This window comes from Ornithorhynchus anatinus, chromosome 18 (genome assembly GCF_004115215.2).
Source record: "Ornithorhynchus anatinus isolate Pmale09 chromosome 18, mOrnAna1.pri.v4, whole genome shotgun sequence".
NCBI lineage: Eukaryota > Metazoa > Chordata > Mammalia > Monotremata > Ornithorhynchidae > Ornithorhynchus > Ornithorhynchus anatinus.
The window spans coordinates 14,788,045-14,810,282 of NC_041745.1; the positions used below are offsets into that span (position 1 = coordinate 14,788,045).

Consider the following 22,238-nt stretch of genomic DNA (forward strand, 5'->3'; position numbering starts at 1 on the left):
GAACGTACGCCTCGGGCCGACCCCGCCCGCTGGGGCGTACCCGTCGCCCCCGCCCGCCGTCGAACTCCGTCCTCGGGCCCGCCGCCCCCCGGCCTCCCCTCTCCCCCGCCGGGCGGGCCCCCCCGCTTCGAGAAAATTAACACCGTCGGGGGGGGGGGATCCCCCCTAAGATCTCCCCCGCCCCTCGTCCGTCGGGCACCGCCTCTAGAGGAGGTCGCCGGCCTCCCCTCCAAATCCACCCCCTCCACCTGCACCTCCCACCCCGTCCTTCCTCCAGGCCCCGTCCCCCGGCGCCACCTTGGACCGTCCGCTCTCCGCGGCTCCTCGGCCGCCGGGCCCGTGTCTCGCCCGACCTCAGAAAACCGCCCCTCCGACCCCACGGCCCGCTCCGGCCACGGCCCCGTCTCCCCCCCGGCGTGGCGTCGCGTCTCCGGCCCCGGGCGGGCCGCCCGCGCCCGCCGTCTCCGATCCCTCTCCCGGCCCGCCTCCGGCCCGCCTCCCGTCCCCTCCGCTCCACGGAGACCGCCCTCCCGAAGGTCGCCGGGCGGACCCGGCCGACGGCCCCCGCTCCGTCCCGATCCCCCTCGACCCCTCGGCCGCCGGGGGCCGCCCCCTCCTCCTACGTCGGTCCGACGGCATCCGCCGCGCCCCCGGCTACGTGCGGGGCGCCGTGCCGGGCGCCCGGGACGGGCGACCCGGCGACGGACGGAGACGACCCCCGCCCGTCGGCGGGCTCGCGCGTCCGACCTCGGCTGCCCGGGCTCCGTCCTCTCCCGGTCCTCCTTGCCCCTCTCGGGCCGGTCGTTCTCGGTGTCCTTCGCGGGCTCCTCCTCCTCCGCCGCCGCCTCCCCGCCCCTCCCCCCCCCCGTGGGGGTCCCTGGAGGTGCGGCCCTTCCCCCCCCTCCCATCCCCCATCCGCGCCCGCTCCCCGGGAGAGCCCGTCGGCCCCCACGGCCTCGAGCCCCGCCCCCGTGCGGATCCGACCCGGGCGTCCGGCCCCCGTCTCCCTCCGTCTCGGCGGTCCCGCGGCCCCCCCGGCCCCCGAGGGCCGCTCCGACGTCCCCCCCGTCGCCTCGGGCGCGTCCGAGGCGGGGCTCCTCCCCTTCCCGCGCCCGCCCCGTCGGACCCCCGCCCCTCCCCTCCCCGTAGACGGCGCCCCCGCCCTCCCCCCCCTCGCGGGCCCGCGACCTGGGCGTCGCCTCCTCGGGTCGCGTCCGTCGAGCGCCGTGCGCGGGGCGCCGCGCCGAGCGCTCGGCGAGTATGACGCGACCATCGACGGGGCCCGCCCCCGCGGGCCCTCGGACCGCCGGGCCCGCGCTCCGGCCGCCGGGCCGCGCCGCCCGGCGCCCGGCGTGGAGCACGTGCTTAACGGATGCCCTTTTTAAATCGGAACACCCCCCCAGGCCTCGCCGCCCACGCCCACCTCGGGTCCAAAATCAATCTCCGGGAGGACGCCCCCGTGCCCACGGACGCTTTATTGAGGACGCTCCGCGCCGGCCGGGGAGGCTTCCCGCGGCGGGCCGACGGGGGGGGCGGAGGGAGGGGGGGGACCGGGCGGGGGCCGGCCGACGGAGCTTCGCTCGCGGGGGAGGGAGAGGGCGGGGCCGGGCCGGACGGGACGCCGGGAGGCGGGGAGGGGTCCCCTCGCCCGCCTCCCGGGGCGGTGGCGGCCCCCGGCCGAGATCCGCCGCCGCCCTTCCGGGGCCGGGGCGGCGGGGACGCCCTCCGGCCGCGAGCGCTCGGCGGCGCCTCGCGGGCGGGGACCGCGTCCGGCCGCTCTCCCGTCGGGCTCCCCGAGCCCCGGGCGCGGCGTGAATGGGGAGCCGCACCGCCGGAGGGGGAGGGGGGTCGGACCGGAAGCGGGCGAGAGAGGCCGGGGATCCCACGGGAAGGTGGGGGGGGCGGGCCGGAGACCGGAGCCCCCGGGCCGGCCCCTCCCCTCGCGAGCCCCGGGCCGGCTCCGCTCCGCCGCTCCCCGTCCCTCCCTCCCCGGGCCGGGCAGGGGGCCCCGTTGGGAGGGGACGCCCCAGACCCCCGCGGGCCGCCGGGCCGGACCCCGGGATTCCACCTTCCGCCGAGGTTGGGGGGGGGGGGGTCCGGCGGCTCCCCGCTCCGCCTCCGGGGCGGGGGGGGGGGGGGTGGCGCGTCAAACGTCCGTCATCTCGTCCTCCAGCTCGGCGGCCTCCGTCCCGCCCGGCGCCTCCGCCTCCTCCTCCTCCTCCTCCTCGTCGTCGTCCTCCTCGGAGGTCACGCTGGGGTCGTCCGCCTCCGCCACGCATTTGGGGCACGAGCAGACGAACAGGTAGTTCTCCCTGGGGGGGGGGGGGGGGGGGGCGGGCCGGGTCGGCCGGGAGGAGCGCGGCGCCCCCCGCCTCCCCCCGCCCCGGGGAGACCCCCGCCGCCCCCCCGCCCCCGGGGCGACCGGCCCTACCGGAGGATCCTGCGGCGGCTGTGCCGGCTCCGTCCGCGTTGGCAGCGGTCTAGGTAGCTGATGCAGATCTCCTGGGGGGGCGACGGGGCGGTCCCGCTCGCGGGCGGCTCCGTCCCCCGGGAGCCCTCCCCGCCCGGCCCCGGGACCCTCGGCTCCCCGGCCTGGGGGACGGACGCCGAGACCGCGACCCCCACGCGGGCCGGGGACCGCGGCCGACCCCGTCCGGCGCCGGGCGCGCCGCGGGCGGGTCGTTCTCCGACCATCCTCCGGCTCCCCGGGGGCCTCGGTTCCCTCCCCTGGAAAACGGGGCCGAAGACCGGGAGCCCCGCGCGGGACCCGACGACCCCGCATCTCCCCCGGCGCTCGGGACGGCGCTCGGCGCCTAGCGGGCGCTTACGGACGCCGACCTCGTCGTCCGCCATTTGGCGAGCCTCGGCGGCGGGGCGAGGGCGACGCGACGCGCTCCCCGCGGGCCCGCCCGTCGGCGCGTCCCCCCTCCCGGACCGGGGGCCCCCCGCCGCGCGCCGACGCCCGCGCCGGCCGCCGGGGCGGACGCGAATCGACCGGCCGGGACGGGGAGCCGGCCGCCCCGCGGACCGGCGGCGGGGCCGGGATCGGGACCCGCGACCCCCGGCTCTCCTCCACCGTGACCCGGGGGGCGCGGCCGGCGTCGCGCCCCCTCACCTCTCCGGCCCCGATGTCCTCCAGCGCCGTCAAGTGCAGGAGGGAGTCGTCGTCGGGGAACGAGGCCTCCGCGTTGGGGACGCAGCTGTGGTTACCTGCGGCGGGGGAGAGAGGGGGACGCCGAGACGGCCGCCCGGTGACGCGCGCGGCCCCCCCCCGCCCCCGGCCCGCCCCTCCCCGCCGGGGGCGGAACGGAGTCTCCCGCGTCCCCCCGGGTTCGTCTCTCCTCCTGCCCCGACCCTCCCCCGGCGCGACGGGACCCCGCGGGTCCCGATCTCTGGACCGCGAGCCCCGGGGCCGGGCGCCGAGTGGGCGCCGCCCCCCCGTCCTCCCCCGCGCGCCCCCCCCCCCCCCCCCCCGCCCCGGCCCCCCTACTCACAGCAGCTCTGGAGCACGTAGAGGCCCGACCCCTCACAGTTCAGGAACTCGCCCGTCTCTGCGACGCCACGGGGCGGGAGGGGAAGACACGGACCGCGCGATGAGGCGACGGGGGCGCGGGGACGTCGCGCGGCCCGCCCGGGATCCCGGCTGGCGCCCTCCGGCTCTCGGCCCCCGGCTCCCGCCCCCGAGCCGCGCCGCTCCGCCGGCCGCCCCCGGGCGCTCGGGACGGCGCCCTGCCCGCGGCGAGCGCTCGGGAGGTAGGCCCCGACCCGGCGCCTCCCTTCGCCGTCGACCCGCCGCGGCGGTGTCGCCGTCACGGGCGCCCGCCGCGTCGACGGCGTTTACGGTTATCGTGATGGCGCTCCGTTCGGTCGCGACCTATCGGGCGCCTGCCGGGCGCGGAGCGCCGCGCTGAGCGCCCGGGAAGGCGCGGCACGGCGACGAGGCCTTCGCCGGGCGCCCGCCGGGCGCCGGGGCGGAGGGGAGCGAACCGGGCCGGCCCCGGCCCCCGCCCCGCGTGGGGCCCGCGGCCTCCGTCCCCGTTGGACGGCCGAGGGCGCCGAGGCCCGGGGGGGCGACTCGCCCGGGGTCACGCGGCGGCCCTTCTGACTTAACGGCGCGGGGATCCGGTACGCGCCCGCTACGCGCCGGGCGCCGTTCCGAGCGCCGGGGGCCCGCGGTCTCCGCCCCCCCCCGTTCCGTTCCGCGGCCGAGGGAGCGGCGGGGCGGGGCTCCGGACCCGCGACGCGCGACTCCCCGGCCCGGGCTCTCTCCGCCGAGCCCCCCGGGGCGGCGCCGCGGGGGGCGGGGATCCTCACCTCTCTCGATGTCCTTGTAGAGCTGGTCGATAAAGGCGTCCAGCTGCCGACGGTCCCGGGGCTTCAGCTCCAGGGCCTCGCAGCCTTGGACCCAGCGGCTCAGGGAGCTGCGGGGGGCGGGGGCGTCGGCGCGGCCCCGCGCCGGCCCCGCTCGCCGCCGCGCGATGCCGCTCCTCCGGTCCGACGGCCTCGAGGTCCTCCCGCCCCGTCGCCCGCCTCCCCCCGCGACCCCGCCCCCCCCGGCCGTCTCCCCGAGCGTCCCGGCGCTCCGCCCGACCGACCCGACCGACGCGGGCCCCGGATCGGCCGCCTCGACCCCGCCGCCGCCGGGGACGACTCGGGGGGGGGGCGTCCGGCCCCCCGCTCACCTCGTCCCGATCCCTTGCCCGTTGGTGCCGACCAGCGCGAAGAGGGAGCGAAATCCGTCGGGGGTGAACCACTGCGGCGGGGGGCGAGCGGGAGGGAGAGGGGCTGGGGGGGACGCCGCGGGCCGCCCCTCCGTGCCGGGCGCCTCCCGGGGGCCGGCCGCCGGACCCTGACCCCCCGGGGGCCGGCGAGCCCGGCGCCGGGCGGGGATCGTCTCCGGCGGTCCCGTTCCAGGCGCTCGACGGATACCATCGAGTGAACCGTCCGTTCCGAGCGCTCGGCGCGCTGCTCCGCGCCCGGCGGGCGCTCGACCGATACTACGGCACGAGCCGTCCGTTCCAGGTGCTCACGCTCGGTACGGTGCCCTGCGCCTAATGAGCGCTCGACGAATGCTACCCAACGGACCGTCCCTTCCGAGCGCTCGGCGCGGCGCTCTGCGCCCTAGTGGACCGTCTGCCTCCCCCTCCTCTAGTCGGGAAGCTTGCCGGGGGCGGGGAAGGGGTCCGTCCGCCGTCCCGGGGTCGCCTCCCGAGCGCGCTCAGTACGGCGCCCGGCCCGCGGCGAGCGCTCCGTAAGCAGGCCCCGACGACCCGCCGGACGCGGTCCCGGCCCGCGGCGAGCTGACGGTCTGGGGTTGGGGGGCGGGGGGGGAGACGGACGGCCACGTAGCGATCGTTCCGGGGACTGAGCTATCTGCTGAGCGCTCGCTACGTGCCGGGCGCCGCGCCGGGGCGGATCCGAGGGGGCGGGACCCGGGGCCCGTCCCACGTGGGGCTCACGGTCGCGAGGGAGGCCCGGGGAGGCGAGGCGACGGGCCCGGGATCGGGACCCGCCGCCCCCCGGCCTCCCGGGGGTTCCCGGCGGGGCCCACCCCGACCCCCGGAGACCGGCGGGGGCGACTCACCCCGCCGAGCCGTTCCTCGTAGAGCGCCTCGGCGAAGAGGCGGCGCAGGAGCTCCAGCTGACCCTGGGAGAGGGGAGGAGACCCGGGTTCCGATCCCGTCCCCGCCGCGCGTCTGCCCGGGGGGCGGCTGGGGCGAGGCGTTCCTCTCCCCCGGCCGACGGGGACGGGATCCCGCTCCCCGCCGGCCCGCGCCCGCCCCGGCCGGCGCTCGGCGCGGTGCCCGGCGCGTCGTCGGGGCGCCGCCGGGGCCGCGAGGATCGCTCCGCACGCGCCCGACCGCTCGGGCCGCGGCTCCGCCCGCGGCGAGCGCCCGGCGAGCGCCGCCGACCCAACCGTCTCCGCCGTCCTCACGGCGACCGGGTCGCCGGTACCCGCCGAGCGCCCGCGGCGGGGCGCGAGGCCGTCCGGTGGGACACGGTGGGGATCGCCGTCTAAGCGAGGGGGGGAGGCCCGGATCCCGTCCGACGGTAACGTCGGTATCCGTTAAGCGCTTCCCGTGCGCGGAGCGCCGTTCTAGGCGCCGGGGGAGACGCGGGGTCATCGGGTGGTCCCGCGGGAGGCTCGGCCTTCATCCCCGTTTCGCAGATGGGGGAACCGAGGCCCGGGGGAGAGTGAAGCGACTCGCCCACGGTCGCACGGCTGCCGGGCGGCGGCGCCCGGAGCAGAACCCGTGACCTGTGACCCGCGAGCCCGGCCTCCGTCCGCCGAGCCACGAGCCGGTCGCGGGGAGGGACCGTCGGCCCGCCGTCCTCTCCCGGGCGCGGGCGCCCGATAAGGAGACGAGGCCGACGACGGCGTCCGTCGGGCGCCTCCTACGTGCCGGGTCCCGTCCCCATTTCCCGGAGGGGGGTCCCCGGGGCCCGGAGGAGGGAAGCGACGCGCCCGGGGCCGCCCGGCCGACGGGCGGAGGGACCCGGGCTCCCCGCCCCGGAGTCGACGGCCCACCGACGGCTCGGCCCCCGGGGGCCGGGGCCGGGGGGGGCGGCGGCATCCGAACCCGGGCCCTCGGGGTCCCGGGCCTCCCCCGGCCGCTCCGCCCGGCCCGCCTCCTCCGGGAAGCCTTCCCTTCCCCCGACTCCCCCTCCCGCCTCGCCCCGGCCCGCGCCCTTTCCCCGCCCCGCGCCACCCGGGCGTGTCAGGTGACCTCGCCGTAGTTCTCTTTATCCGGGTCAGCGCCGGTTTCGCTTCTTGTGAGATCTACGCGGATACATCTAATTCTAGTTATTTATATCGATGCCCGTTTTACTCCTTCTGATGTGCACGTATACGCGCGCGCGCACACCCCCCCATGTAGAGAGGTATCTGTTTTTATTAATGTCTGTTTTACTTGTTCTGATGTGTGTGTGTATGTATGTATATACACACACCGCCCCCCCCCCCCCATATATATACACCTATATATAGAGATACCCAGTTCTTTTCATTTATACGAATGCCCGTTTTGCTTGTTCTCATCTATATAATTCTATTTATTTGGATTCATGCCTGTTTTACTTTTTCTGATGTGCATGTATATATAGGTATATATACACACACACAGGCATATATGCCTATATCTCTCTCTCTCCGTGCATATATTCATTCATTCGATAGTATTTATTGAGCGCTTACTACGTGCAGAGCACCGTACTGAGCGCTCGGAATGGACAAGTCGGCAACAGACAGAGACGGTCCCCGCCGTCCGACGGGCTCACGGTCCGGTCGGGGGAGACGGACGGACGAGAACGATGGCGATAGAAAGAGTCGAGGGGAAGGACGTCTCGTAAAAACGATGGCGACTAAACGGAATCGAGGCGATGTGCATCTCATTAACAAAATAGATAGGGTAATAGATATATACAGTTGAGCGGACGAGTACGGCGCTGAGGGGATGGGAAGGGAGAGGGGGAGGAGCGGAGGGAGATGGGGGGAAAAGAGGGTTAAGCCGCGGAGAGGTATGTATATAGGAATGTACATATATAGATACGCACACACAGATATAAAGATATCTATATAGACATCTACATATCTATATCTATCTATATATACACACCCATATATTGATATGTGAATATCTCTATAGAGATAGATACGCACCTATGTATAGATATCTAATTCTATCTATTTATATTAATGCCTATTTTACTTGTTCCGATGGGCGTGTATATATATATAGGCGTATATATATACACCCATAGAGAGAGATGTCTCATTTTTTTATTTATAATAATGCCCGTTTTACTTGTTCTGACGTGCATACACACACACACATCCCCCCCGTCTATAGAGAGATATCTAATTCTATTTATATTAATGCCTGTTTTACTCATTCTGATATATATATATATATATATATTATTCTATTTATATTAATGCCTGTTTTACTTGTTCTGATGTGCATATATATACACACGCACACACGCCCACACCTATACAGAGAGATATCCAATTCCATTTATTTATATCGAATGCCTCTCTCTGTTCTGATATGTATACACACACACAGATATCTGATTCTTTTTTTGCACATTAATGCCCATTTTACTTGTTCTGATATATCTATATAGCTATATCTAGATATACATATATATCTAATTCTATTTATTTATTCAATGCCTGTTTTACCTGTTCTGATATGTATACACAGACACACACACACACACAGATCTAATTCTATTTATGTTAACGCCTATTTTACTTGTGCCGGTATATACATATATAATTTCATTTATTTATATCAATGCCTGTTTCGCTTGTTCCGATGTGTATGTATATACACACACACACACACACACACACACATATATATATTTATATATATATACACACACACACACACACACACACACAGAGAGATGTATCTCTAATTCTATTTATTAACACTGACGCCATCGATGCCCCTTCACTCGTCCGGCCGTCCGACTCCCCGCGGGCCTAGACCGCGAGCCGGTCGCGGGCGGGGACCGTCCCCCTCGGTCGCCGCGCCGCCCCCCGCGAGCCCTCGGCGCGGCGTCCCGCGCCCGGCAGGCGCCCCGGCGGGACGACCGAGGCCACGGGCGACGGCCTCCCGGGCTCAGGGCCTCGTCCCCCAGGGCGGGCCGGGGGATCCGCTCCTTCTGCCGTCCGGGACTCCCCCGGGGCGCCCGGCGGGATCAGAACCCGGGACCCTCCGGCTCCCGGGCGCGGGGGTCGGGGACCCGGGTCCGAGCCGGGTGCCGGCCGGGGGACCTCGGGCGAGTCACGTCGCTACCCTGGGCCCCCGTTCTCCCGTCGGCCCCCCTACCGGGGGAGCGGCGGGGCTCGGCGGCGGGAGCCCGGGCCGGGGAGTCCGAGGTCGTGGGTTCTGATCCCGGCTCCGCCGCCCGACCCTGGACCGGTCACCTCGCCTCCCGGCGCCCCGGTTCCCTCGTCCGTCAAACGGGGACGACGACGGCGACCCCGCGTCTCCCCCGGCGCTCGGCACACGGCAGGCGCTTAACCGACGCCGACATCGCTACCGCTGTTCGGCCGTCACGCGGGACAGGGCCCGTGACCCACGTCCGTTAACCTCCCGGTGCCTCGGTCCCCTCCTCTGTCAAATGGGGACGGAGACGGGGAGCCCCACGCGGGACGGCCCGATTACCTTGTATCTACCCAGCGCTCGGAACGGTGCTCGGCGCCGAGCGAGCGCTTAACGGAGACCCGAATTATCACCTGGCCCGCCGGCCTCACGCGGGGAAGGGCCCGTGACCCACGTCCGTTGACCTCCCGGTGCCTCGGTTTCCCTCGTCTGTCAGACGGGGACGGAGACGGCGACCCTCACGCGGGACCGCCCGGCGGCCCCGCGTCTCCTCGGAACGGCGCTCGGCACACGGTAGGCGCTCGGCCGGTACCGACGTCCTCGTTATCATCCTCTGACCCGTCGGCCTCCGGCGGGACGTCTCTCCCCCGGCGCTCGCGACGGGGTCTGACCCCCCGGCGAGCGCCCAAGAAACCCCACGGCACGTCTACCGACGGAGAAACGCGAAGCCGGGCGCGCGGCCCAACCCACGCGGGACGGGGGCCGTCGATAAATCCACGGCGGGGAGGGAGACGGCGGCGGGGCTCGCCCGTCCTCACCTCGAACTGGTCGCCCAGGAGTTTGTGCACGATCTCCTCCTCCTCGTTGGCCGTCTTGCTGCAGAACTGGGAGAAGAGTCTGATCCAGCGCTCCTTGTCCTCGGCCTGGGCCGGGGGGGACGGAGGGAAAAGGGGCCCGTGGCCGAGGGACGCCTCCCGGGGAGCCCCGGGCAGAGTCGCCTCGCTTTCATCCGGTGGTACTTGTTGGGCGCTCACCGCGGGGGGCAAGCCGACGACCTCGGATCCGCCCCGGCGCCCTGAACCGTGCCCGGCACGTAGTCGGCGCTTCGCTGTTGTGATTATTATTACACTGTCATTCCTAACTTAATCATTATCATCGTTAGGGAAGGAGCAGGGCTCAGCGGAAAGAGCCCGGGCTCGGGAGTCAGAGGTCATGGGCTCCGATCCCGCCCCCGCCCCTTATCGGCTGTGGGACTCTGGGCCGGTCGCTTCCCCTCCCCGGGCCTCGGTGACCTCGGCTGCGGAACGGGGTTGAAGACCGGGAGCCTCCCGCGGGACGACCCGGTGACCCGGATCCCCCCCGGCGCTTCGCCGATGCCGACGTTATCATCGTGGTTATCATTAAACCGGGGGCGAAGCCCGTGAGCCTCATGTGGAACAACCCGATGACCCCGGATCCCCCCCGGCGCTTAGAACGGCGCTCGGCGCCTAGTAAGCGCTTCGCCGATGCCGACGTTATCGTTGTCATTATTACTGTTAAAATGCGGGGGGAAGACCGCGATCGCCCCGTGGGACAACCCGATGACCCGGATCCCCCCCGGCGCTTAGACCGGCGCTCGGCACCCAGCGGGCGCTTCACCGACGCCGACGTTATCGTTATTATTAAAATGGGGGCGAAGACCGGGAGCCTCACGGGGGACAACCTGATGACCCCGTATCTCCCCCGGCGCTTAGAACGGCGCTCGGCACCAAGTGGGCGCTTCGCCCACACCGACGTTATCATTATCATGATCGTTGTTAAAATGGGGGTGAAGACTCTGATCGCCCCGTGGGACCGCCCGATGACCGGGCTCCCCCCCGGCGCTCAGAGCGGCGCTCGGCACCTAGCGGGCGCTTCACCGACGCCGACGTCATTATCATCAAAATGGGGGTGAAGACCGGGAGCCCCCCGTGGGACGACCCGACGACCGGGATCCCCCCCCAGCGCTCAGAACGGTGCCCGGCACCGGGCGGGCGCTTCGCCAATAACGACGGTGACGACGACCCCGGTCGTCGGCCGACACCATCGTCGTCACCGCGGGGGTACCGACCGGCCGCCCTAACAGGTTACGGGGGCCGCCCCGTCCCCCCCGGAGGGTCCCGGGGGGCTCGGCCGGCTTCTCGGGGGGCCCCCGCCCCGCTCACCTGCTTGACGGTGGCCACCATCCTGGCCATCAGCATGATGCTGGCCGTCTCCGGGGGGTAGTGGATATTCCTGGCGGGGAGAGAGACGGAGATCAGAGATCCGGCCCCCCCCCCCCCCCCCGCAGCCCGGGACCCCACCACCCGATGACCCCGGATCACCCCCGGCGCCGAGGACGGCGCTGCGCGCGTCCTAGGCGCTTAAACGCCGCCATCATCTTCGTCGCCGTCGTCGTCACGAGGTCATCGGGTCCCACGCGGGACTCACGGCCCGAGCGGGAGGGCGGAGGGGCGCCGCGGGTGAGGAAACCGAGGCACGGGGCGCCCGGCACGGGCTCCCGCTCACCTCCAGGCCTCCTGCAGCTTGTTGAGCGGGTGTTCGGGATCCCGGTGAGAGGGGCCCATGCAGAGCGTGCGGTGGTACTGTCGGGCCGCCGCCTCCCGGCACTCGGCGCTGCAGTAGGGCACCTGCCAACGGACGGCGGGGCGGCGCGCGGGTGGGCGTCCCCTCCCCGGCGCGAGGGGGTCCCGGCCCGCCCCCCCTCCCCGCCCCCGGGATCCGCGCCCCGACCCCCGGGGGAGAGGCGGCGCGGCCCGGGCGGACGCGGGTTCCGATCCCGTCTCCGCCGACCGGGCGACCCCCCCCCCCCCGCCCCTCCGTGTCCTCCACCGCGCAACGGGGGCCGCCCGTCGGCCCCCCGGCTTGGACGGCGAGCCCCGGGCGGGACCCGCGGCCCGCGGCCCGAACCGGTGGGCCCGTCCCCGCCCCGGGGCTCAGCACGGCGTCTGCCCCACGGCGAGCGCCTGACCGATACCCTAGAAAGAGGAAAAACGCCACCCGGCTGGCCGGCGCCGCCGGGCCCGGACCTGCCGGGGCGGCGCCGGAGGCGGGGCGCCGCCCCCGGGGTGGGTACGGGTCGGTCGACGACATCTACTGAGCGCCCGCTAGGCGCGGAGCAGCGTTCCGAGCGCCCGGGAGGGTCCGACCCGCCCGGATCGGCGGCCGACACGTTCCCCGCCCGCGAGGGGCTGGCCGGCTACGTTCACTCGGGGCTGTCGGCCGAGCGCCCGCCGTGCGCACGGCGCCGTCCTGAGCGCCGGGGACGGTCCCGGTCCGTTCGACCGTACGTCCCGGGCGCTTCCCGCCTGCCGGGCGCCTCCCCCCCCCCACCCCGTCCCTCCCCGCCGTCCTCTGCGAGCCCCGGGTTCGCCCGCGGGGCCGCCGCCGGGTCGGGGCCCCCGGGACGGCGGCGGGGCGGGGAGACCGAGGCGGCGGCGCCCGCGGGTCTGACCTGGCAGGAGGGGCAGGTGCGGTGTAGGTCCCGGCGGACGGCGCACAGCTCGGGGTGAGGCAGGACCCGGCAGGCGTTCCCCGACAGGCGCCGGGCGTTCTCCTCCGCCGTCTCCAGGGACTTGAGGCAGTGGCCGCACGCTGAGGACCGAGGGCCGCACGCTGTGCCCGGGGCCGGCCGCCGGCCCCGCCCCGCGCCGAGGGGGGGGGGTCCGAACCCAGACCCCCGCCCCATCCGGCACGCCCTGTCGTCGGCCGTGTCGACGCCCGTCGACTTGTTCGGTTTCGCGGTCCGTCTCCCCCCTTCCAGACCGGGAGCCCGCCGTCGGGGCCGGGCCCGGACGAACGAGCGGGCGTGCGCGTCGCGGAACGGGCGGACGGGCGCGTCCGTTCGAGGGTGACGATTCATTCGCCGGTGTTTACCGAGCGCCCGCTCCGTAACGTCGGCGTTACGTAGCGCCGGGGGGAGGAGGGCGGGGCGGGGCGGCGCGGGGCCGTCGGGCCGTCCCACGCCAGGCTCCCGGCCGACCCCCTCGCGGGGAAGCGGCGGGGCTCGGTGGGAGGGGTCCCGGGCGGGGGAGTCCGAGGTCGCGGGTTCGGATCCCGGCTCCGCCCCTCATCGGCGGCGTGGCTCCGGGCGGTTCGCTTCCCCGGGCCTCGGTCTCCTCGTCCGTCCAACGGGGAGGAGGCCGGGGAGCCCCGGGGGGGCCGACCGGATGGGCCGCATCCCCCCCCCCCGGCCCCGGCGCTCGGAACGGCGCCCTCCTCGCCCGGCGGGCGCCCGCCGCGCCGCCGCGATCATCCCCCTTTCCCGCCGAGGTCGCCGAGGCCCGAGGAGGCGGCGTCACCCGGCCGGCGAGCGGCGGGGCGGGGATCCGAACCCACGACCCCCGCCGTCCTCCCCTCCGTTCGGGCGTCGGGGCCGCGGAGCGCCGGGGCGGGAGGCGGGCGCGGGGGCGCGGGGCGGGGGGCCGGCGGGGGCCCCCCGGCGGGCCGGCCGCTCACCTCGGTAGCGGTACAGGGCGTTCCACGGGAACTGGCAGGCCACCAGCGGCTGCTCCCGGAAGATGGTCTCCCCCTTGGCCAGCGGCCGCCTGGCGAAGAGCCCCTTCCCCTGCGGCGGGACAGCGGGGGCCCGTCAGGCGCCGAGCGCCGCGCGGGGGACGGACGCCGGGTCGCCGGCCCGTCCCCTTCTCCCACCGAGGGGCGGCCGAGCCCGACGGCCCCCCGGGCCTCGGGCGGGGGGTCGGAGGCGGCGGGTTCCGCCCGTCCGCCGGGCGGGTCGCCCCCGGGGGCCTCGGCCCCGTGGCGCTAACCGTGACGTCGGGATCCGCCCAGCGCCCGCCACGTGCCCGGCGCCGTCCTGAGCGCCGCGGGAGATCCGGGCTCGTCGGCCCGTCCCCCGGGGGGCTCCCGGTCGGCCCCCGCTTTCCCCACGAGGGAACTGAGAAGCGAAGGGACTCGCCCGCGGTCACACGGCCGGCGGGGCCGGGATCCGCACCCGGGTCCTCCGGCTCCCGGGTGTCCAGCGGGAGCCCCGCGGGGGACCGCTCGGGGCGGCGGGGGCGCACCGGAAGGAGGGCGACGGCGTCCGAGGAGGAGCGTGACCCTTAAGGGTCGGAATGACGGTCCTCCGTCCGTTCCGTCGCGATCGTCGAGGACGCCGCCGCCGCCGGCGTCTGCTAAGCGCTCACTACGCGCGCTGTTCTGAGCGCCGGGGAGGACGCCGGGCCATCGGGTCGTCCCCCGGGGGGCTCCCGGGCCGCATCCCCGTTTTCCGGACGAGGTCGCCGTGGCGCAGAGACGTGAGGCGACTCGCCCCGGGCCCCGCCGCCGCCGGGCGGGATCGGAACCCACCGCCTCCGCCTCCCCGGCCCGAGGTCGCCCGGCGCGTCCGCCGTCCCTTCGAGATAAATCACGACGACGTCGGCATCCGGTCGGCGCCCGCCGTGCGCCGAGCGCTCCGCGTCCGATACGAACCCACCCCCCGAGGCCCGCCCGCCCCCCCGGACGACCGGAGGATCGTCGTGGTTATTATTAATAGCGACGGTGATGATGGCACCTCGAGCGTGATTAGCGACAACGATGACGTCGGTATCCGTTAAGCGCTCGCCAGGTGCCGAGCACCCTTCTAAGCGCCGCGGTGGCCCGGGGCCCGGAGAGGTCAGACCGCCCGCCCGAGGTCGCACGGCTCCCGGCGAGGGGAGACGGGCGCGAGGAGAAATCGATCAACGGCCGATACGGACGGCGAGGCTCGGCGGGGCGGGCGCGCGCGGGGCCGTCCGAGGCGGCGGGTTCGAATCCCCGGCTCCGCCGCCCGTGGGACTTCGGGCCGGGGACTCGGCTTCTCGGCGCCTCGTCCGTCCAACGGGGGCGCGGACCGGGAGCCCCGCGCGGGGCAACTGATGACCCCGTATCCCCCCCCCCGCCCCCAGCGCTCGGGACGGTGCTCGGCACACAGTCGGCGCTTAATAAATACCGACATTGTTATGATTCTAAGGGAAGGGGGATGGAGGGAGCGAGCCGGGGCGACGCGGAAGGGAGCGGAAGAAGGGGTAAGGTGGGGCTGCTCAGTCAGGGAAGGCCTCTCGGAGGAGGGGTGGGACGCAGCGCTAAATTCGCGGGAGGGAGCCCGGGCCTGGGAGTCCGAGGTCGCGGGTTCTAATCCCGGGTGACCCGGGGCCAGTCGCTCCCCTTCTCCGGGCCTCGGGTCCCTCCTCTGCCAAATGGGCCCCGCGAGGGACGACGGGATGACCTTGCGACTCCCCAGCGCTTAGAAGGGGGCCCGGCACAGAGCGAGCGCTTGACAGATCCCCTCGGCATCGCTCGCTGGGCGCAGAGCACTGGACTAGGCGCCTGGGGTGTACGATTCGGCGACAGAGAGACACCATCCCCGCCCACCACGGGCTCCCGGTCTAGAAGGGGGGAGACGGACGACAAAACGGGCAGATGGGCAACGCATAAACTCATTCGTTCGTCCGTCTGCATTTACTGGGCGCTTCCCGGGTGCTGGGCACCGTACCGAGCGCTTGGAAGGTGCGGTCTGGCGACAGAGGGACAGAGGGAATCCCTATCCGACGCCGGGCTCACAGTCTAGAAGGGGGGAGGCGGACGGCAAAACGAGGAGACGGGCGTCCACGCCAGCGAAACTGACAAGTGGGCTTATAGATTCCCGCGATCTCGCTTACCGAGCGCTGGACCGAGCGCTTGGGAAATCCAACTGGGCAACGGAGAGCGACCGGCCCGGCCCGACGACGGGCTCGCGGTCTACGAGGGGGGAGACGGACGACAGAACAACCCAAGTAGCCGGCCGAGATAGACGCGCGTTCGTTCATCCCGGCGGTGGGATTTACCGAGCGCCGTGGGCAGAGCGCTGTCCTAAGCGCCGGGAAAGTACGGTTCGGCGACAGAGAGGGACCATCCCCGCCCGACGACGGGCTCACGGGCTTAGAGGGGCGACGGAACGAGGGGCCGGGCCTCGATATCGATGGAAAGCATTACAGACTCGCTCGTTCATTCAATGGCACTTACTGAGCGCTTACGGTGTGCAGAGCACTGCCCTGAGCGCTTGGAACGTCCAGTCGGGCAACAGAGAGAGCCCGGCGCGGCCCCACGAGGGGCTCGCGGGCTGAAAGGGGGGAGTCGGACAGCGAAACCACACAATGACAGAGGGCGAGCCCGTCGTCGGGCCGGGACCGTCTCTCTCTGTTGCCCGGCTGTCCCTTCCGAGCGCTCAGTACAGTGCTCTGCACCTGGTAAGCGCTCAGTACTACTGAATGAATGATGATGATGATGATCACGTCGGTATTTGTTAAGCGCTCACTCTGTGCCCGGCACTGTTGTGAGCGCTGGGGGAGACCCGGGGTCAGCGGGCGGTCCCCCGTGGGGCTCCCCGTCTTCATCCCCCTTTGACCGATGAGGGAACTGAGGCCCGGAGAAGGGAAGCGACTCGCCCAAGGCCGCCCGGCCGACCAGCGGCGGGGCCGGGCCGAGGGAAGCGGCGGGGCTCGGTGGAAGGAGCCCGGGCTTGGGAGTCGGGCGGCCGTGGGTTCGAATCCCGGCTCTGCCGCTTGTCAGCTGGGTGACTGTGGGCGAGTCGCTTCAGCGCTCTGGGCCTCGGCGACCGCAGCTGGAAAATGGGGGCGAAGACTGGGAGCCACATGGGGGGACAACCTCATCACCTTGTATCTCCCCAGCGCTGAGAACGGTGCTTGGCACCTAGACGGCGCTTAACAAATACCAACATTATTATCATTACTAATAAATTGATGTAATGTAATAATACGTAGCTACCCTGTATCTCCCCCAGCGCTCAGAACAGTGCTCTGCACATAGGAGGCGCTTAACCAATACCAACATCGTTATTAATACATTAGTGTAACGTAATAATACATAGATACCCTGTATCTACCGTAGCGCTTAGAACAGTCCTCTGCACGTAGGAAGTGCTTAACCAATACCAAAATTATTATTAATACATTAATGTAACGTAATAATATGGAGCCACCCTGTACCTACCCCAGTGCTTAGAACAGCGCTCTGCACATAATAAGCGCGTAACAAATACCATCATTATTATCAATAGGGACTCGCCTGCTGTGTGACCTTGGACAAGTCACTTCCCTCCCCTCTAAAATAACAATAATAATACCGAGACTCATAATAAATGAATAAATAATACTAAAGGAGACTCATGGTAAATAAATAATACTAAGAGACTCGTAATAAATAAATGAATTATACCAAATAAGGCTCAACATAAATAATACTAAACAAGACCCGTAATAAATTAATAAATAAATAAATAAATAAATAAATACTAAATGAGGCTCATAATAAATAAATAAATAATGCCAAGTAAGGGTCATAATAAGTAAACTAATAAACAAATAATGCAAAATGAGGCTCCTAATAAATGAGTAAATAATACTAAATGAGACTCGTAATAAGTAAATAATACTAAATAAGGGCTCATAATAAATAAGTAAATAACACCAAAGAGGGCTCATAATAAATAAGTAAATAATACCAAAGGAGGCTCGTAATAAATAAGTAAATAACACTAAATGAGACTCATAATAAATAAATACTAAATGAGGCTCATAATAAAAAAGTAAATAATAAATGAATGAATGAATAGATAATACTAAATGAGGCTCATAATAAATAAGTAAATAACACTAAATGAGACTCATTATAAATAAATAATACTAAATAAGGCTCATAATAAATTAAAAAAAATACTAAAGGAGGCTCATAATAAGTAAAAAATACTAAGTGAGACTCGTTATAATACTAAATAAGGCTCATAATAAATAAATACTAAATGAGGCTCATAATAAATAATACTAAATGAGACTCATAATCAATTAATAAATACTACTAAATAAAGCTAATAATAAATAAATAATAAACAAATACTAAATGAGACATAATAAATAATGCTAAATAAAGCTAATAATAAATGATAAACTACTAAATGAGACTCAAAATAAGTAAAGGAATGCTAAAGGCTCATAATAAATAAACTAATGAGGCTCATAATAAATAAGCAACTCATACTAAATGAGACTCGTTATAATACTTAATGAGGCTCATAATAAATAAAATGCTACATGGGGCTCCTAATAAATAACACTAAAGGAGACTCATAAGAAATAAATAATGCTAAATAGAGCTAATAATAAATAAATGATAAACATATACTAAATGACACAAAATAAGTAAATATAATGCTAAATAAGGCTTATAATAAATAAATAAACTAAATGAGGCTCATAAGAAATAAATAATACTAAATGAGACTCATAAGAAATAAATAATGCTAAATAAAGCTTATAATAAATAAAGAACTACTAAATGAGACTCAAAATAAGTAAATAAATACTAAATAAGGCTCATAATAAATACATAAACTAATGAGGCTCATAGTAAATAGGCAACTCGTACTAAATGAGACTCGTTATATGGCACTTGTCAGCTGTGTGACTGTGGGCGAGTCACTTCACTTCTCTGTGCCTCAGTTCCCTCATCTGTAAAATGGGGATGAAGACTGCGAGCCCCACGTGGGACAACCTGATTCCCCTGTGTCTACCCCAGCGCTTAGAACGGTGCTCTGTACATAGTAAGAGCTTAACAGATACCAACATTATTATTATTATTATTATTATTATTATTATTTTTACTTAATGAGGCTCACAATAAATAAAATGCTAAATGGGGCTCCTAATAAATAACACTAAAAGAGACTCATAAGAAATAAAAAACGCTCAATAAAGCTCATAGTAAATAACAAATACTAAATGAGACTCCAAATAAGTAAATAAAAACGAAATAAGGCTCATAGTAAATAAGCAACTCGTACTAAATGAGACTCGTTATAATATTTAATGAGGCTCGCAATAAATAAGATGCTAAATGGGGCTCTTAAAAGATAAATAATACTAAAAGAGACTCATAAGAAATAAATAACGCTCCATAAAGCTCATAGCAAATAAATAATAAGTGGTAAATGAGCCTCGAAATAAGTAAATGAATACTAAAGAAGGCTCATGATAAACTAAGTGAGGCTCATCCTAGAAAAGTAAACACCCACTACAGGAGACTCGGAATCAAAAAGGAAATAACGCTAAACGAGACCCATAATAAATAGCTGAATAACACTGCCTAGGGCTCATCATAAATAACTACCCAGGCGATGGGGCTGCGAATACCAACATCATTATCATTATTATTACGATTCTTCCAGCGAGGCTGGAGCCCGGAGGCCCGGAGGCCCCCGCCCCCTTCCCCCCTTCCCCCCCTTCCCCCCGCCCTTCCCCCTCCCTCCCCCCGCCCCTCCCCCCTCCCTCCCCCTCCCCCCCCTCAGGTGGGGCGGCGCGAGCCCGTTGGGGGCCGACCCCGAGGGCAGGGGTGGGGATGGGGCCCGGGGGGCGGGGGTGACCTTGGCGGAGCTGACGAAGCGGACCTCCACGGCGGCCCGGGCGGCGCCGGCCGGCCCCGCGCACAGGCAGAACACGTCGGCCGAGGCCGCCGCCATCTTCGCTGACCCCTCACCTCCCTCCTCCCCCGCCGGCCTCGCGAGACCGCGCCCGCTTCCGGTCCGGGCCACGCGCCCATCCGCAGCGGCCGGCCGGCGCCACTGCGCAGGCGCGGGCAGCCGCGCCCCCTCCGCCCCCATCGGCCAATCCGGAGCGTCCGGCCGGCCGACGCCACTGCGCAGGCGCGGGCCCCTGGGTCCCTCCACCCCCGTCGGTCGATCCGGAGCGTCCGGTCGATGCCACTGCGCAGGCGCGGGCCCGGCCCTCACCGCCCGCGCGGGAAGCCACGCCCCCCTGCCCCGTCAGTCAATCCAGAGCGGCCGTCCGGCCGACGCCACTGCGCAGGCGCGGGCCCAACGCTCGAAGTCCGCCCCTGGCTACTCATTCATTCATTCATCCATCCATCCATCCATTCATCCATTCACTCATTCGCATTTATTGAGCGCTGATTGGGTGCGGAGCACTGTTCTAAGCGCTTGGAAAGGCCAATTGGGTAACAGAGAGAGACCGTCCCCGCCCAACAAGGGGCTCCCGGTCTAGAAGGGGGAGACAGCAGAACAACAGAAGTAGACAGGCATCAATCGCCATCAAAATAGACAACTGGAAGCATAAATCCAGACACATCATTAAGAAAATGGAGTAATAAATAATATGTACAGATAGAGACAAGTGCTGTAGGGAGGGGAAGGGGGTGGAGCAGCGGGAGGGCTCAGTCTGGGGAGGCCTCCCGGAGGAGGGGGGCGATGGTTGTGGGATGGGTTCAGGGCTTACCATGTGCCAAGCACTGTGCAAAGCGCCAAGATACAGGACGATCCGGTCGGACGCCGTCCCTGCCCCGCGTGGGGCTCCCGCTCTTCATCCCCATCTCCCGGATGAGGGAGACGTGAAGTCACTCGCCCGAGGTCACCCGGCGGCAGAGCCGGGCCCACGCCGGCAGTCCTGCGTATTTGCGGAGCGCTTACTGTGTGCTGCACACTGCACTGAGCGCTTGGGAGAGTACGCTGCAGCGGTACAGACACCCTCCCTGGCCACAGTGGGCTTGCAGTCCGCAAACTCGAACCCCGGTCCTTCCGACTCCCAGGCCGGTGCTCCATCCACTAGGCCACCCTGCTTCTCCCCCTCTTCTCCCTGCCCCTCCGGGTGCCCGCACTGAGCCGGAGGAGGCGGATTCTGGCTAATTTCCAGAAAGCGGCAGGGCACAGTGGATGTTGGTCCATTCGTTCGTACCTATTGAGCGCAGAGCACTGTACTAAGCGCTGGGGAGAGTCCAACACAACAATGAAAGGACACAGTCCCTGCCCACAAGCTTAGGTGGGGAAGACAGACGTCAATACAGATTGAAAAAATTGACAGTTACGGACGTGAGTGCCGGGAGGAGAAAGGGAGCCAGACCGGGCGATGCAGAAGGGACGGGGAGATGAGGAGAAGGGGGGCTTAGTCTGGGAAGGCTTCCCGGAGGAGGCGGAGGCTTCGAACAAGGCGGGCAGGGGGAGGGAGAGTCGATGTCTGACAGATTTTGGAGGAGGGAGGGCGTTCCGGGCCAGATGTGGTCCACTGGCCGTCGGCGAGACGGGAGAGATGGCGGCGCCGCGAGAAAGTTGGCGTTGGAGGAGCCAAGTGTGAGGGCTGGGCCGCAGGAGGAGAGAAGGGAGGTGAGGCAGGAGGGGGCAACGGGCCGGACGGCTTTAAAGCCGACGGGGAGGAGTTTTTGTTGGATGCAGAGGTGGAGGGGCAACCCCTGGGGTTTGGGCAGGACACGTCCTGAAGGTTTCTGTAGAAAGACGACGCGGGCCGCAGAGTGAAGTCGGGCCCGGCGCCGGGAGGTCGGCAGGGAGGCCGACGCGGGAGGGGACGAGCGACTGTATCAAGGCGGTGGCGGTTTGGACGGAGGGGAACGGGCGGACTTTAGCGGCCTCGGGCGGACTTTAGCGGCCCCGGGAAGGTGGGACCGACGGGATCGGGTGACGGATCGACGGGGTCGAATGACAGAGAGGAGTGGAGGACGCGGGATTGTGAGAGGGGAAGGATGGTGGCGGCGTCTACGGGGAGGGGAAAGTCCAGGAGAGGACAGGGTTTGGGTGGGAAGATGAGGAATTCTGTTTTAGACCTATTAAGTTTCAGGTGACGGGGGGACGTCCAAGCGAAGCGAAGGGAGGAGGAGACGCGAGAACGCGGAGAGGGAGGGAGATGAGGGCCGGAGGGGGAGATCTGGGTTAAATCCGCACAGAGGTGAAGCCGTGGGAGCGAGTGAGTCTCCGAGGGAGCGGGTGGAGATGGAGAATAGAAAGGGACGGAGAACTGGACCTTGAGGGACGCCCACAGTTAGGGGGTGGGAGGCGGAGGAGGAGTCCAACAAAGAGAGTGAGGGAGGACGGTCGTGATTCTACTTATTTGCTACTGTTTTAATGAGATGTTCATCCCCTTGATTCTGTTTATCGCTCTTGTTCTCGTCCGTCTCCCCCGATTAGACCGTGAGCCCGTCAGAGGGCAGGGACCGTCTCTATCTGTGGCCGATTTGTCCATTCCAAGCGCTTAGTCCAGTGCTCGGCACGTAGTAAGCGCTCAGTAAATACTCCCGAATGAATGAATGCCAGAGGAGAACCGGGAGAGGACGGAGTCAGCGAAGCCAAGGCGGGGTGACATTTCCAGGAGAAGGGGGTGGTCCGCGGTGTCGAAGGCCTGGGAGAGCGGAGGCCGGGGAAGAGAGAAAGCTGTGTGACCTTGGGCGAGTCGCTTCACTTCTCCGTGCCTCAGTGACCTCATCTGGAAAATGGGGATGAGGACGGAGCTTCCCCCTTTCCCTCTGCTCCCTCTCTGCTCCCCCTTCCCCTCCCCTCAGCACTGTGCTCATTGGGATAGATTTTGATCGCCCTCTTCATTTGGT

General features: G+C 66.4%; 1 protein-coding gene across 2 annotated transcripts; it reads right to left on the bottom strand.

Annotated features, from left to right (window-relative positions):
- Positions 1-2,134: 2,134 nt before the first annotated feature.
- SMYD5 (SMYD family member 5) lies at positions 2,135-19,385 on the bottom strand. 2 transcript variants are annotated; one of them, XM_029046692.1, is made up of 13 exons: positions 19,258-19,384; positions 13,320-13,428; positions 12,316-12,455; positions 11,370-11,491; positions 11,027-11,096; positions 9,662-9,766; positions 5,585-5,647; positions 4,683-4,753; positions 4,315-4,421; positions 3,495-3,551; positions 3,116-3,210; positions 2,432-2,502; positions 2,135-2,312 (listed from the first exon to the last, which is right to left on the bottom strand). In XM_029046692.1, exons 1-13 carry the CDS (start codon positions 19,351-19,353, stop codon positions 2,147-2,149), a joined length of 1,272 nt encoding a protein of 423 aa, XP_028902525.1. In that variant the 5' UTR covers positions 19,354-19,384; the 3' UTR covers positions 2,135-2,146. The 2 variants fall into 2 exon arrangements, with proteins under 2 accessions (XP_028902525.1, XP_028902526.1); XM_029046693.1 differs by lacking the exon at positions 9,662-9,766 and having other exon boundaries at positions 19,258-19,385.
- Between the last annotated feature and the right edge of the window lie 2,853 nt (positions 19,386-22,238).

What these genes read in the sequence shown, in the direction of transcription:
- SMYD5 (XM_029046692.1), bottom strand. Translation starts at nt 19,353, where the DNA reads ATGGCGGCGGCCTCGGCCGACGTGTTCTGCCTGTGCGCGGGGCCGGCC. An exon ending in CTACAAGGACATCGAGAGAG is followed by an intron (nt 3,552 to 4,314) that starts GTGAGGATCCCC and finishes GTGGCGTCGCAG; the next exon opens with AGACGGGCGAGTTCCTGAAC. An exon ending in AGCCGCCGCAGGATCCTCCG is followed by an intron (nt 2,313 to 2,431) that starts GTAGGGCCGGTC and finishes CCCCCCCCCCAG; the next exon opens with GGAGAACTACCTGTTCGTCT.